The following is a 17,167-nucleotide window of genomic DNA, read 5'->3' as shown; positions in this document are numbered from 1 at the left end:
GGGAGCGGAGAATGTTTCTCGTAATATCGAGGACGTCTTCAGGGTTGACGCGGTTAGTTACCCGAGAAGATTAAGTTGAAATATTAAGCAATCATTTACTTCTTTAGTGGGGGTTCCTGTTTACAATTATTCCGACACGTTTGGCGCCGCTCTTGCCCGGAGTCTGACGACGTGTCTCTCGCGTTGCAGAGAAGCTGGTGGAGACGACGACGACGCCGACGCCGACGCCATCGTCGGTGGGCAGCAGCGACGCGGAGGGCCGCGAGACGCCGCCAGAGATCTCGTCGTCGACGGCGGACGGCGGCGTGTGCACGCCCACCGGCAGCGGGGGCGGCGGCGGCGGGGGCGGCAGCGGCGGCAGCAAGAGCTCGTCGCCGCCGCCCACGCGCAACCCGCTGCTGCAGGAGCGCTGCAACAGCGAGGAGCTGCGGCACGTCGTCTGCCACCTCGAGACCAAGGAGCTCTGGGACAAGTTCAACGAGCTGGGCACCGAGATGATCATCACCAAGTCCGGCAGGTGAGCCAGCCTCTCACTTAACGCTGCTTGGCTGCAACGTTCTCTGACGTGCAACGTAACGTATCCATTTCGAACAAAATGACCTTTTCCTGGGAAACTACCATCGATTCCAGGAAAACCGACCACACTTAATTCAGCTCGCGCGATTGATGCAAGCTTTCCAGACAGTTAACGATAGAGGCAATGATAATAATAATAATTTCACTTCGCTCAACGGCCTGATGTAAGTCTTTCAATTGTACACCACTTTAACGCCTTGCGTATCCCTAACCTATCACAATAATCCTACCAGGGAAACAAACATTGCAGTTTAATGTGGAATTAGAACTATGTATAGTTCGTGGAGAATCTTCACGTCATTGTGAGGTTAAGTGTAGATTAACGGCGGACTGAAAAATTTCTGTGATTCGACCGGGATTCGATCTTACTTCGCCACTAGACCACCAGACTCGACACAACAGAAGTAGCGAGGTGTGTTTGATGTATCTAGGCTCAGCAAAATTTCTTGGCAATTGCAGTTTGCGTGTTTTAGGTTGTGTCACAAGGAAGTGCGCTGCACAAGACGTAACAGACACTACTATTTGTGACTTCAGATCTCTCCCAATTGACGCGATTACCTCTGCTGAAGTGTTATCCGATAATCATGATAGTATGTTCTCATAAGTGAACAAAAAATCAGTGCAAGAATATATATCCTTGCCCTTCACAAAAAATTCAAAAAAAAAAATCAGTAGCCTTTGGTTGCATGATTTATGAATAGCAACTGGAGTCTTTAGGGTCATTTAAACAATGCGTGAAGATATGGAGCTAAGCGATCACTTAGGCCAAGTTGTATGTAGGGTAAGTGGTAGACTTCGGGTTATTCAGAGAAGACATATTCTGAGGAGGAGACTGCTTGGAACCCATGTACAGTCTACAGTGTGATATTAATGCAGTGTTTGAGATCTACATCATGTAGTACTAGTAGGAAACAGCGACCATATACAAAGTAGAGGAGCACAAATTCTTGCAGCGCTGTTTGCTCGTAGAACTAACAATGATAATAACGGGAACGCTAAATAATTTCATTTGGCAGATAAAAGAAGACGCCCAAAATAGGATGCAAATTGTTTGAATGAAACTACTAGGAGAAAAATTTGATTTTCTTGAAGCTCTCAGCCTCATTCGTCGGCTTCATGATGAACAGCCTGCCATTTAGTTATTGGGTTAATATTGTGATATTTCGACATCAAGTAAGATACTGCACGGAATTCGAATACTTTTAGATGAAAAATAGGGGTCATTATTAGTTTGCATTTGGTGCATGTTAGGTCATACAGTATGTATATAATATGTAGCTAACACATTAAATTTTTCTTAAAACTTGAGATTTATATCTGTTTCGAATGTCGAGAAAACGGATTGCATGTACCACACTCACTTCCAAACGTGCTCGCAAATGATAGAAGGAAACTGAAATACTCACATAATCTCTTATAAGTCGTAAAAGTTCGAGATATCGATACGAGTTTTTAGCAAATGATAGTATGCAAGGAGGATTGCCACATGTCTAGCTAGTGACACTCTCTTATTTATCGTGACATAAGAGTAGCTACAGATTTTTATCAATGAAATAATGTAATCATCTGAAGGGCCATAGTTAGTTGGTAGAATGAGAATTAGTATGGGTTTGCAACAACATAAGTGAAGAAATTTCACATTTATTTTCATAGAGAGAATGATCTTTCCGTAAGCTACTGAGCTGACTTGTTCTCAGTTGTTTATTTAATAACGAGAGTAGACTGTCTCAGAATTCTGTCACACTTGCAACTGCATTAGCGTCTTAGTAATATAAAATTGTGTACAACTCACTGTGTTTAGTCAAAGGAAGCTGAGTTTAGCATAAAGACAAGAGAAAGAAAAAAACTGTTTCTCAGTCAGGCTAAAATAAATCGCTCCTTCTGTTGCAGTTTCAGTGAAATCCTGTAACCGACTGTACCTTCTATAATATACAGATGTCTTGTCGAATTAGTGGTCGTCCTGGCACAACCTCGTAATATGATCATTTGGAGAGTCCCTAGCTGTAGCTTGGACGTTATGCGAAATAAGTGTTTCTGTGAAGGCTTCCGCGGTAGAACTACACGTCCTCTACCGTGCTGTGCCCCTCCGTAAGGGAATCCCCACTACTGTCGTTGTCCCCTTCCTACGGTGCCGCCTGCACCACTAGGGGCCAAGTAAATCTGTACATACTCTCCCAATATTAACTTCACAAACCGCAACACCATGAAGTCATCTGAGCTCGAACATACACCATTCGAACTCATTCCCATGCTAATGAAACATTCGATGTACTCTCTGAGCCATACTTTTGTGTATGACGTTGTCTGACGGCTCGTCACTCAATGAGGTTGGAATAACGCCGATCTTCCTTGTCACAAAGACAGAGCTGCTAGGCCACGACATGAGCTGTCTCCCTGAAACATTAATAAGGTAAAAGAAATCGGTATCACCTTCCTGTTTTGAGCATTGAGAGATTTCAGCCGCTGCACTTGAATATTTGTGCAGGGCCAAGGCTCGAACCTGGATGGCCTGCTTCTCTAGAACGCTTGCCTTAACCGGCTCGACCTCCCGGACGCGCTTCACGTTCGACCGAAATTCCCAAGTGCTGCTCATCACTGATACTGTGACCCCACAGATTTTCCAGATTGCTTGCAGCCTAACTGCATTCCCTCAAGGGAATGACCGATGGTACGCATGCGTAATCAGATAGCCGTATGCTGGTCGAACCTTATCCGAGGTAGCTAAGACAACAGTTTTAGAGAAGAGGAGCATCCAGGTTCGAGTCCTGGTCCGATACAAATTTTCAAATGAAACTGATGAATTATTTAAAATGCTCGAATCAGCTATGTTATACCAATTTTTCTTCGATAATGATAGTAACACTGGACCCGCCAGGATAGCCGAGAGCGCTAACTCGCTGCTTCCTGGACTCGGGCAGGCGCGCCGGCCCCGGATCGAATCCGCCCGGCGGATTAACGACGACGGCCGGTGTGCCGGCCAGCCTGGATGTGGTTGTTAGGCGGTTTTCCACATCCTACTAGGTGAATACCGGGCTGGTCCCCACGTCCCACCTCAATTACACGACTCGCAGACATTTGAAATACATTCACACTATTTCACGATTTACACTAGATGCAGACAGCTGGGGTACACTCATTCCGTCCCGGGGAGTATGGGGTGGTGGCAGGAAGGGCATCCGGCCACCCCTTCAACATTAAACATGCCACATCCGTACTTAACCCTGCCGACCCTGCGCATAATGCGGGATAGAGGCAGTACCGAAAGAAGAAGAAAGAAGAATGACAGTAACACTGGACAAGTCGATCATCAAATACGTCAAGTAAGTCGATCATGGGTGTTTCTCTAAGAGTCATAAGGTGTTTCTTCTCTGCTGTTTCGGCAGATATTTACAATTTCGTTTTCCAATCTGCAGCTGGAGACATCCCAAACAAAAACTGCTCATCACATCTTTCATGTGACGTCTAGTGTGGACGGAAAGCATCGGTTCGTCTCCCGTTACAAACAAAATGATTTTTAAAGCGAAATTTTACCTGCCCATTCGATACAGCGGTCCCAAATTAACACGGGCAGTAAAATACGAAGAATAACCAGTATTCCAGCAGCGACTGAGCAGCACTGCTACTGCATGGCGACAGTGGTCAGCGCGAGCCAGGCCAGTGCTGTCGACGCTAAAGTACTAGTTATTCTTCGTGCTTTACTGCCTCTGTTAATAGACAACTCGCCGTTAAAATTGCTACACCACGAAGATGACGTGCTACAGACGCGAAATTTAACCGACAGGAAGAAGATGCTGTGATATGCAAATGATTAGCTTTTCAGAGCATTTACACGAGATTGGCGCCGGTGGCTAAACCTACAACGAGCTGACATGAGGAAAGTTTCCAACCGATTTCTCATACACAAACAGCAGTTCACCGGCGTTGCCTGATGAAAAGTTGTTCTGATGCCTCATGTAAGGAGGATAAATGCGTACCATCAGGTTTCCGACTTTGATAAAGGTCGGATTGTAGACTATCGCGATTGCGGTTTATCGTATCGTGACATTGCTGCTCGCGTTGGTCGAGATCCGATGACTGTTAGCAGAATATGGAATCGGTGGGTTCAGGTGGGTAAAACGGAACGCCGTGCTGGGTCCCAACGGCCTCGTTTCACTAGCAGGGCATCTTATCCGCATGGCTGTAACGGATCGTGCAGCCACGTCTCGATCCCTGAGTCAACAGATGGGGACGTTTGCAAGACAACAACCATCTGCACGAACAGTTCGACGACGTTTGCAGCAGCATGGACTATCAGGTCGAAGACCATGGCTGCGGTTATCCTTGATGCTGCATGATAGACAGGAGCGCCTGCGATGGTGTACTCAACGACGAACCTGGGTGCACGAGTGGCAAGACGTCATTATTTCGGATGAGTCCAGGTTCTGTTTACAGCATCATGATGGACACATCCGTGTTTGGCGACATCGCGGTGAACGCACATTGGAAGCGTGTATTCGTCATCACCATAGTGGCGTATCACCCGGCGTGATGGTATGGGGTGCCATTGGTTACAGTCTCGGTCACCTATTGTTCGCATTGACGGTACTTTGAACAGTGGACGTTACATTTCAGATGTGTTACGACCCGTGGCTCTACTCTTCATTCGATCACTGCGATACCCTACATTTCAGCAGGATAATGCACGACCGCATTTTGCAGGTCCTGTACGGGCTTTTCTGGATACAGAAAATGTTCGACTGCTGCCCTGGCCAGCACATTCTCCAGATCTCTCACCAATTGAAAACGTCTGGTCAATAGTGGCCGAGGGACTGGCTCGTCACAATACTCCAGTCACTACTCTTGATGTACTGTGGTATCGTGTTGAAGCTGCATGGACAGTTGTACCTGTACACGCCATCCAAGCTCTGTTTGACTCAATGCCCAGGTGTATCAAGGCCGTTATTACGGCCAGAGGTCGTTGTTCTGGGTACTGATTTCTCAGGATGTATGCACCCAATTTGGGTGAAAATGTAATCACATGTCAGTACAGTATATTTGTCCAATGAATACCCGTTTATCATCTACATTTCTTCTTGGTGTAGCAATTTTAATGGCCAGTAGTGTATACATCGATAACACGAATATCGCACTAGACTTGCTTGGAATTGCTCTGTTGAATCGGCGCGTAAAATTCAGCACTAAAAATAATTTTCTTTCTAATGGGCGGCGAATCAACACTTTCCGCCCACACTGGATGTCGCACCAGGACTTGATTGACAGTGTTTTGTCTGGGCTGACGCCACTTGCACATTCAAAAAACAAAATTTGCAAATATCTGCCGAAAGACCAGAGAATATGCGCCTGGCGGCTCTCTGGATAGACACCCCGTATAATTGTATTAACTATTTGTTGTTAATATTCTCCAAGTTTATATTCATTCCTTATGGACCCTCAGATTTTCAGGAACATAAGCGTATGTTATTACGGAGCTTGTGAACTAAATGACAAGAAGTGCTCCTTCCAGTTGGGGAGCGTAATGGGGGATAAATTATTGCGTGATTGGAGAGCAAGTGCCACGATCCCCGCCCCGACAAATGGGGCTGGAGCTGTCAGAGTAGCGGAGCGAAGGCTGTTCCATTTGGCGCAGTCCGCGGCGCAGCGCCTGGAAGAGCGCGCCTCTCCAGACACGCAGCCAATTACTGCGCTACTCGGCACAGGTGGCGCGCGCCCTGTCAGCCGGAATGAGCAGCGCGGCCGGCCCGCTCCTGACGGCGTGGGAGCCCACACCTCGCGCCGAATCGCGCCTTACTGATTCACGGGCAATCGATAGCTGCGCTCGCACCTCGCCTCGCGCACACCTCGCACCGCCTTCTCGCACGGGGATTAGTTTCCCGCGTCGGTCGATAGCGAACCGTCGTAGACTGCGATGCGGGCAATTTTCCTTTATTGGATCCGTCCTCGGATCGGCCAACGGACAGTCGTCAGTCGGCGACAAATGGTACACAATGATTTGTCTGCTGAAGTTATCGACGCTTGAAAGGTTATTGCGGTATCTACATTACACGTAGCTAGAAACGTTTACAGTGAAGTTTTCAACTAATCGGTCAGGTGAATGTGGTCAAACATTATGGACAAAATAAAACTGGCCCGGAAAAACTCTATATACATTTCCTCTCTGTTTGTTACGGCTTATCTCAGCCACTACAGTAGCGACATTCATACGTTTCCACCAATAGACAGACTGATTCCGGAGGAAGGTCTGTGTATATAATTTCATGTTTGCAGTAATGATGACAGTGTCCGCAGGAGAAGTGCTAGCAACAGCATAAGCTTTTACTATTTGTGGCCGGACGAAGTGGCCGAGCGGTTCTAGGCGCTACAGTCTGGAACCTTTGACCGCTACGATCGCCGGTTCGAATCCTGACTCGGGCATGGATGTGTGTGATGTCCTTAGGTTAGTTAGGTTTAAGTAGTTCTAAGTTCTAGGGGTCTGATGACCTCAGATGTTAAGTCCCATAGTGCTCAGAGCCATTTGAACCATCTGAATCCCTTCGATACAGTGCCCAGAGAAGCTATGTGAGAGGTGTTAAAAAGTTTAGACTATCCTGAACACTTGTTCAGTTGATTCCAGCTCTCCGTGATGACATGTTTGGGCGCGTCTGACATATGTCCTATTACTAATGGACTCAGACAGGCGTGTGTTTGCTCTGTATCTAGCTGCCGTGCTTTATAGAACAACATCTATTAGCAATGCATAGAACTTAAACGCATGTTTGAAGAAGGGCTCTTTAAAGAGTCCAGAGTACACATCGGAAGGTTCACAAGTGTCACTCAGGTTACTGAACTGCAGTATGCTGACGACAATGCTTCTGTAGCTCACACGCTCGCAGAGTTGCCAGTGTCTGTACATTGTTTCGGTACTGCATGTAAACGGTTTGGTCTGACCATCAACATCCAAAAAACAAGCACAGCAAGCTTCTGCCGCTGCCTTTCCGAATTTCAGTATCTCTGTTTCCAGCACACCATTAGAACAAGTAGATTACTTCCTTTATTTAGGAAGTACATCAACTACTTCCTCATCGGAAAAGCTTTAGGACGTCTCCTACATCGGGTCTCCTTGAATAAAAATCTGACGCTATGCACCATACTAATAGTGTACCGAGTAATTGTTGTTCCTACTCTGCTCTATGGTTGCGAAACCTGGACATTGTATGCCGTTATCTTAAGAAACTAGAAAGCTTCAACCAGCAGAAGCTTATCTACATTATGTACATCAAATGGTATGACTTTATAACAAACGTTACTGTTCTTGAGAAAGCAAAGACATATAATATAGAAGCCACCGTTATCTGCCACCAACTCAGATGGGTTGGGCATGACTAGCGGATGAAAAATAACAATTTCCTAGACAAATTTTGTATAGTAGAAGGCCTCGTGGTGCATTCTCTGAAGCGCTATATGGACCAGTTCGAGAAGAACCTAAAGAGTTTAGACGTTGACCAAATTAATTGGTGCAAAGCAGCAAAAGACCATAAACACTGGCACACATCTACGTCAGCTCCTGTCTTACAATTTGAGCAGGTAAGACGGGGACACGAAAATGAAAAACGCCAGAGATGCAAACTTTGCCACGGCCTCCACCCTCTATTATCGGTAATATATATGGTGACATGTTTCATGCCATGCCAAAGGCATCTCCACATCTGAACTGCGATGCAATAATGGAAATGCAAGAGGAAAATGAAAACTCGGATACGGGTATTAGCCGAATATTCTTTAATCAATTGGGGTTTGGAGTAAACAGTCACCGCAACTCCAGAGAGCTACAAAAGCTTGATCAGAATATGCAAGGTGTTCCAGGGATATGACAAGAACGATCATTCGAAGTAAAAACGTCTTATTGACATGCCTCTCAAATGCTTACCTTAAGAGCTAGGAGCATATCTTCATCTTCCATACCGTGAAACAAATCTCCTCTACCGCATGTTCTCTGTTTTCCATACTTTTGGAAGAGGTACTATGGATCAAAACAACAGAGAAGTTCAGTAAACTTGGGCTCTATAGGGCAAATTTTAAGAGCTATGAGGACTCGTTCATCTTCGCTACTGTGGAATGAATTTCTTCTGCTGAACAACTGGTCACAGTTCTCAAGCTATGCATTTAGGTCTTATGTTTAACAGACAGTTTTTTTAATAGACAGACTGATTCACGGGGGTTTGTGTCTATATTCAAACAAGTCATCAGGCCGTAGATACGAAACCGGGTCTAGTTGCACTATGACTGACGTGGGTCTAATCCTTGTTAATGAACACCATACAGCATGCTGCAAATGACCACCGTTGATGTCAATGCAGCGGTGTACTCCATTTTTCAAACTGTGAGACAAGCCTAGCAGCTGTCCGTGAGGTATAACAGCAAGAGCGTTTTCAGTGTTCTGATGTCGCTCTTCCAGAGTGGGAGGATTATTTGATTACAACTAGCCCGTCAGTTTGCCCTTACGTAAAGACCACAGAGAGGCGATCGAGGTGGCCAGAAGACGGCACTGCCTATGATGATTGTCATCCCCTCAGCGAACACCTCACACGCTCGTAATATGGTTGTCAATGCGGCGTATGCTATTGCTCTGTCTTGCTGAAAATATCCACACAGTCGTCTATCTTAAGTAATTTGATCCACATATGGATTAAACGGTTTCTGGACGTACTGGTTGTTGTGGGTTGGCAGGAGACCAACACCGTAATATTAGAGGAAGCCGAAAGGCACGTGTTTTAGCTCACGCAGGCTGGCGTGAGGTCTGGAACAGGACAAGGAAATTAGACTAGCAAAAAAGGACGTAGTTGTTGAATACTTAACTTGAATCCATAAATGGTGAATATCGCTCTTGACGGTACATGTTTTACAGCATCAATAGTAACTGGTAATGGCGCCTTGCTAGGTCGTAGCAAATGACGTAGCTGAAGGCTATGCTAACTATCGTCTCGGCAAATGAGAGCGTATTTTGTCAGTGAACCATCGCTAGCAAAGTCGGTTGTACAACTGGGGCGAGTGCTAGGAAGTCTCTCTAGACCTGCCGTGTGGCGGCGCTCGGTCTGCAATCACTGATAGTGGCGACATGCGGGTCTGACGTATACTACGGACCGCGGCCGATTTAAAGGCTACCACCTAGCAAGTGTGGTGTCTGGCGGTGACACCACACTGGTTAGCATCAACAGTTTGATGAAAGAATCGTATTGCGATCCTGACGCCAGAAATTGTGCACCAAACACCAATCTTGAGATTGTACAACTATTCTTCAAACTACTTTTGGGGATTTTCTGATGCGTAGTCAGTCATGTGCCGTAAGTTCACAAGACCGACAAGCTGAACCAAGAAGAAATGGAAAAAACTCCACTTCACTCCAGAAACTACCGGCAGAACTCAACAAGCGGCCGGCCGGAGTGGCCGTGCGGTTCTGGGCGCTACAGTCTGGAACCGAGCGACCACTCCGGTCGCAGGTTCGAATCCTGCCTCGAGCATGGATGTGTGTAATGTCCTTAGGTTAGCTTGGTTTAATTAGTTCTAAGATCTAGGCGACTGATGACCTCAGAAGATAAGTCGCATAGTGCTCAGCGCCATTTGAACCCATCAAGAAGCGAAAGATTTTCTAGTCGCCTTAACTCAAGCACAGCAGTAAATTAGGAAGGATGCAGATACAGCACCTTTGTGGTAATGTGTCGACACGATGATCCCTTAATTCTCACTTACATAGACAAACGGCGTTGAAATTCCGTAGGACTTTATTCCAGACTTTTCTTCACTGGAGTAACGGTTCCGTGTGTCCAAACCTTTTTCCGATAGTTGCGGTTTTTATTCGCCACAGAGCCTGTTTTATGCCTTTTTGCCACGAAGCTTTACATTGCAGACTTTGCTGCAGGTTTTGCCAAAACGCCGAAATCACGTTTTCCTGCATTTTTTGTGATGGACCGTTCTCCCATTAGTTTTCCCGTTAATTAACAAGGGTCAGTTCTGTGTGAGTCTTACAAATTTTTCTGGGCCAGATTTATTTTTCCCACCATATAAAATGCTTGACAGCTCGGAAGGGCAAGCAGAGGGGACGGAAGTCTCTGTCATGTTGCTAAAGAAATCATCCTGTCAACTTTCTGATGTGATTTAGGGGAAGATGGGAAACCCAAATGAGGATGGCTTGTCCAGCGCTCTACTGCCCATCGTTCCAAAAGAGTCCAGTGGCTGAAGCATCTGCACCTACATCTATGTTTATACTTACCATCAGACGTTTCGGCTAGGGACGGACAGTACGTCGTGTACCATTACAGTGTCCCACGCCCTTTCCATCTCGACAGCGGTGCAGAAGTTTGTCAGGCATCGTCTGTTGGCGGCGGAATGGGCCTTTGCGGTGCTGTTCTTACTATTTTATGGAGTTCCAAATGTGACATGTCGTTGAAGTTCTCTTCGAAGGCACCGAACGAAGTATCTACGTCCAAATCGGTATGAGTACTCATCAATTCACATTTGTGTGCTTGCTGTAGGGTTCATAGAACTACTCCAGAGGAGCACATGTGAGCTCTGATTTCTATTGTTACATCACGACGGTCTTTTCTCCTTATGCAAGTGTGAGTAAAAAAATAATACTGGCATTCGGAGAAGAAGGTTGGTGTTTGTAATTTCGCGAAAAGATCTCGCCGCAATGAAAAGGGTTTTTGTTCTAGCAATTTCCGCTCCGACTCGCTTATTTGGTGATAAAGCAAGCCGACCGCTGTGGCCACGCGGTTCTAGGCGCTGCAGTCCGGAACCGCGCGACTGCTACGGTCGCAGGTTCGAATCCTGCCTCGGGCATGGATGTGTGTGATGTCCTTAGGTTAGTTAGGTTTAAGTAGTTCTAAGTTCTAGGGGACTGATGACCTCAGATGTTGAGTCCCATAGTGCTCAGAGCCATTTGAACCATTTGATAAAGCAAAACGCGCTGTACTTATTTGTATTTTGTGTCCCCTGTCAGTACTGTCTAGTAAGGATCACATTTCGCGTAGCAATACTACAGGAGAGAAGACGGACAAGTGTAGTGTCGGTAGTGCCTTGACTAGATTCGTTGCACTTTCCATGTGTTCTGCCGGTAAAACGCAGTCTTCAGTTAACGTTCCCTACAACGTTTTTTGTGTGAGCGTACCAGTTTAAGTTGTTTGTAATCACTAGATATTTAAGTGAACCGACAACATTCAAATTTTTATCGAGCAAGATGGAGCATTAGTTAGTGCACAGGAATCGCATTCGGTGAGAATGTTCAATCCTGCGTCTCGCCGTCCCGATTTAGATTTACCGTGATTTTCCTAAATCGCTTCAGGCAAATGCCGGGATGGTTGCTTTGAAAGATTTCCTTCCCCATCCTTCCCTAATCCGATGGGACCTATGACCTCGCTGTTTGGTCCCCTTCCCGAAATCAACCAACCAAAATTCAAATTTTTGTTATTCGTCGTTCAAAAGAAATTAATGGAATTTTTTTAGATCTCATGTGGAAGACATCTCAGCTTTTATTGTTCAGGTTCAATTTTCAGCTTTGCATCATGGAGATATGTTGCCTAATTCTTTTGTAAAAGACAATATCATCTACAAACAATCTAAGAAGGATGCTGTGGTTGTACATACAAGGGACGTTCAATAAGAAATGCAACAATTTCTTTCTGAAATCAGGTTAACTATGCTCCAAAACCCTGTTTTTCAAAATAATCTCTGTTCAGAGCGAGGGCCTTACGCCACCTGACTGGGACGGCCTGTATGCCCACATGGTGCTATTCTCCTGGTCCACTTCGGAGCCAGCGTCTTGCTGCATCAATAAGCTCCCCATCACGCACGTGCCGCTTCCCGCAGAGTGCACCCATCCTTCATTTGGCCAAACAAAAATATGGTTCAAATGGCTCTGAGCACTATGGGACTTAACTTCTGAGGTCATCCGTCCCCTAACTAACCTAAGGACATCACACACATCCATGCCCGAGGCATGATTCGAACCTGCGACCGTATCTGTCGCGCGGTTCCAGACTGTAGCGCCTAGAACCGTTCGGCCACTCCGGCCGTTGGCCAAACAGATTGGAATCGGAAGGCGTGAGATATGGACTGTAGGATGGATGAGGAGGAACAGTTCAGTCAGTGACGATTTTCGACAAAAAATTGTTACGATCAGCTCGTAAAGCGTAAGTAATTCCGCACATATGGTCCTTCGTTGCCCTTTATGGTCATCTTAATGTTAATTGTCATCTTAATGTTAATTTTAATGTTAATTGTGATCCGTCGATCGCCTCGAATGAGAGTACACGTACTTTCGAACGATGCAGCTGCGTGAGACCGGCCGGCACGCGGGAGATAGGACAGGTTTGCGTGACCTTGTTGTGATGCTGACAGACTCACAGACTCAGACAACGACTGTCTGTGCTTTTGTTCACTGCCTGGTCTCAGTAGACATTCTGCAAGCGCCTATGGCTGTCTACGGTGCTCTGGTTTTCCGGGAAAAGAAATCCAATGACAACTATCTGTTAGGAACGCACCTCTGTTATAAAAGACATTTTGAAGGCTCCGTATGGTGCTGTCGCCTGTCGGAACTTCTTCAAGAAACTGTAGGGGCTGAAAAGGGAACATTCTGCGATGTCCCACAACAAATTCCGCATTTTTCAACCGGAACTGACCGAGAAAAAAAGTGTTGCATCACTTATTGAACGTCCGCATCTCGTGGTCGTGCGGTAGCGTTCTCGCTTCCCACGCCCGGGTTCCCGGTTCGATTCCCGGCGGGGTCAGGGATTTTCTCTGCCTCGTGATGGCTGGGTGTTGTGTGATGTCCTTAGGTTAGTTAGGTTTAAGTAGTTCTAAGTTCTAGGGGACTGATGACCATAGATGTTAATTCCCATAGTGCTCAGAGCCATTTTGAACTTATTGAACGCCCCTAGTAGCTTCAATTTTTAAAAAGTTAATTTCTTGATTTGGCAGCTATAAGCATTAAAAGTTACTTGCATACATCATAAAAGTCTCCACGTTGTCTGTTATGTCTTGACAAAAATCTCTCCTTCTCATATTTACACGTTCTGGATATAGTCTGTCTCGCCTGCCTCATCCTATGTGTATTATGACTTCAGTTGCCATGCTTCAAATTGTTCGTTATTACGGTGTTGATTAACCGGTGTTTGGCGAAAATATGTTGTTTTTCTACTCATCCTCCGCTTTCGGTCATTGTGACGAGGGAAGGCCAAAAAAGAAAATCGTGAAGTTTTAATTTCCTGCCTTTTGGTGTCGTGGTTGCAATAGCGACTTTGCCTACCTTAAACGAAGGATTAACTGAAACGTTGACTATTAACTGTAATATGTAACATTAACAGGTATAGCTTGATCAATATTGTGCCTGGATTCGTTGCAAATTATCTTTACTATTTATGACACTAATTTTTAACGGATTTGATTCTCTTAGAATTCCTCTTCCTTTGCGCAGCGGAACAAGTGACAAATAAGCAAGTATTTTGTTTCCGCCCTCTCCTTTTATATTTTTGACAGTCTTGGGTAAGAATGCCAACAGAAGCGGCGGAATGAAGGGACGAAATGAGATCGCTCTGCTGCAAAGGCTGTCGCAAGTTTGCCACGCACTTTTCAGTCGTAAACGCCGTCTCCCTTTCACGTCAGACCGATGAGGATTCGCGCGAGCCTTTGATGTTCGCGGAACTGGATGGCTGCAAATCAAGACGCGTCTCAAGATTTCGTTTGATCTGCTGTGTAAGTTCGGCGTGTAGAGGTTGCACACATTCGCATACCTGAGCGATGCCAGGCGTTTCCTTGCCGAAAGGCCATACCATTTCAATGTCCCTTCAGTGCTCTGCAGCTAACAACCAGGTCCCGGAGAGACTGAAGTAAGTCGTCCACACACGCCTGCGTGCAGCACGTCTCAGAATCGAGTTCGCCAAGAGGTCACAAGCAAAAACTCACCTAGTTGTAATTTACTTATACTTAATTTCCCTTTGTGAAGACTTGAAACGTCATTATCAAAATCTTGGTAAACTTCTGAAGGTCATATTAGCCAGCGATATGCCACAGTTGCAGCGATATGGATTATGTACCGTGACAATGGAAAATCCATGGCAGAGCGCCATTCGAAACCGGAAGTCCTGGATATCACGAGAATGCTTCCAGGACTGACTGGGTCAGTGATGTTTCCTCTTATTGAAGCAACGAGGTCAGTGAACTGTTTTCATTCCTTTGATTTCAGTGTTTGCATTGATGTTAACATGGATGTATCTGTAGTACAGCTCGGCGACTCCCTCAATGGTTCCCAAGTACCTCTGGCTGGCAACTTATAAGTTGCCCGCCAAAGGCAAGGTTCATAGTTTCGAGTCCGATCCACCAAGAAATTTTAATCTACCAGAAAGTTTCAAATCAGTGCATTCGGCGTTGCAGATTGAAAAATCTTTCCGGAGACAGTTTACTAGTTTCTAATCTAATGAGTCATTATCAGAAGCAGTGTCTTGTTACAAACAATAAAATGTCGAGCAGTCAACTTCCACACCTGACAACTCTGCTGACAGTGACCAGGCTGAGCGCTAGGTGGCGGTTCGAAGCGTTGATTTTGCAACAAAATACTGTATCTGATGATGATTCATAGAACTGAAATCGGTAAACTGCAGTAAATTCATCCAATGCAATATAGAGCATTATGCATAAAAAGTATATTTCGAAACAGCCGCGTGCTCAAATAAGATCGTGAGAAATTTTGTGGTGGCTTCTGTTGACATGGATTCGTCCACAGCGATAAGTTTCCACAGCACCGCGTAGTTAAAGCGCGCGTATCCCCTTGTCGTTCTACAACTACGCGACTACTCTAGAAATCACACTTCCGTGCCTGGCAGTGTGTTCTTTGAACCACCTTCAGATTATTTAATTATCGTTCCACTCTCTAACAGCATGTGGGAAAAATCTTCCTGTGAGAGATCTGGTTTCTCTTATTTTATTAAAATGGTTCAAATGGCTATTAGCACTATGGGACTTTATATCTGAAGTCATCAGTCCCCTAGAACTTAGAACTACTTAAACCTAACTAACCTAAGGACACCACACACTTCCTTGCCCGAGGCAGGATTCGAACCTGCGACCGTAGCGGTCGTGCAGTTCCAGACTGAAGCGCCTAGAACCGTTCTCCCACTCCGGCCGGCTCTTCTTTTATTATGAGTGTCATTTCTCCCTACGTAAGTTGCCGATAGTAAAATACTCTCACATTCAGAGGAGAAAGTTGGTGATTGAAATTTCGTGAAAAGATCTCGCCGCAACGAAAAATGCCTTTGTTTTAATAATCCCCGTCCCAACTTACTCATCATATCTGTGACACTTTCTCCCCTATTTTGCGATAATACAAAACGAACTGCCCTTCTTCGAACCTTTTCGATGTCCTTCGTCAGCCCTATCTGGTAAGGAGTCCTTACAGCTCAGCAATACTCTAGCAGAGGACGAACAAGTGCAGTCTAGATGGTCTCTTTAGTAGACCTGTTGCATCTTCCAATAAAACGCAGCCTTTCCCACAACATTATCTGTGTGATCGTTTAAACTAAAGTTATTCGTTATTACAATTCCTAGGTATTTAGTTTATTTGACGGCCTTTAAATTTGTGTGATCTAACGTGTAACCGAAATTTAGTGTATTTCTTACTGTAGTCTACTCACGTGGATGACCTCACACTTTTTCCAATTGAGAGACAGTTGCTTATTTTCGCGCCATTTAGGTATCATGGCTAAGCCATTTTGCAAATGGTTTTGATCTTCTGACAACTTTACTGGACAGTAAATGACAGCATCATCTGCAGACAATCTCCTAAATTATTTATGTAGATTAGGAACAGCACAGGACCTAAAACACTTCCTTGGAGAACGCTGGATATCACTTCTGATTTACTCGACGATTTTCCGTCGATTACTACGTACTGTGACCTTTCTGAGGGCAATTCGCCGGATCCATTTGCACAACTGAAGCGATACTCCATAGGCACGTCATTTGTTTGGTAGTTTCTTGTGAAAAATTGTGTCAAAAGACTTCTGGAAATCTAGAATTATGGAACCCATTTGAGATCCCCCCTGCCGCCCGGGATTAGCCGAGCGGTCTAAGGCGCTACAGTCATGGACTGTGCGGCTGGTCCCGGCGGAGGTTCGAGTCCTCCCTCGGGGATGGTTGTGTGTGTTTGTACTTAGAATAATTTAAGTTAATTAGTGTGTAAGCTTAGGGACTGATGACCTTAGCAGTTAAGTCCCTTAAGATTTCACACACATTTGAACATATTTTTGAGATCCCCTGTCGACAGCACTCATTACTTTGTGTGAATACAGAGCTGAATCCGTCCTCGCCGTGTGTCAATAGATCGTTACCTTTGAGATAATGCATAATGCTCGACCACAATATGCGTTCCCAAATCCTACTGCAAATCGACTTCAGTGGTATGGGTCTGTAATTGAGTGGATTACTCCTATTTCCTTTATTCAGTATCTGTGTGTTCTGGCAGTTTTTCATTCTTTGGGTACGGATCTAATGTCGAGCGAGCGTTTGCACATGACTGTTAAGTATGGGGTGATTGTGTCAGCATACAGTGAAAGGAAGCTAATTTGTA

At 45.3% G+C, this 17,167-nt stretch overlaps 1 protein-coding gene across 1 annotated transcript in view; it reads left to right on the top strand.

The window, feature by feature from the left end:
* Window positions 1-388: 388 nt before the first annotated feature.
* The window catches only part of LOC124594411 (T-box transcription factor TBX20-like), a 187,422-nt gene continuing 170,643 nt past the window's right edge, over window positions 389-17,167 (top strand). Inside the window, exon 1 of the mRNA XM_047132780.1 lies at window positions 389-517. Coding sequence (XP_046988736.1) covers window positions 495-517 — 23 coding nt within the window. The 5' untranslated portion in view covers window positions 389-494. The remainder of the gene's footprint in view (window positions 518-17,167) is intronic.

Source organism: Schistocerca americana, chromosome 2, assembly GCF_021461395.2.
Source record: "Schistocerca americana isolate TAMUIC-IGC-003095 chromosome 2, iqSchAmer2.1, whole genome shotgun sequence".
NCBI classification, from domain to species: domain Eukaryota; kingdom Metazoa; phylum Arthropoda; class Insecta; order Orthoptera; family Acrididae; genus Schistocerca; species Schistocerca americana.
The sequence above is the reverse complement of the archived record's forward strand: the minus strand, read 5'-3'. Positions and strand labels throughout refer to the sequence as shown.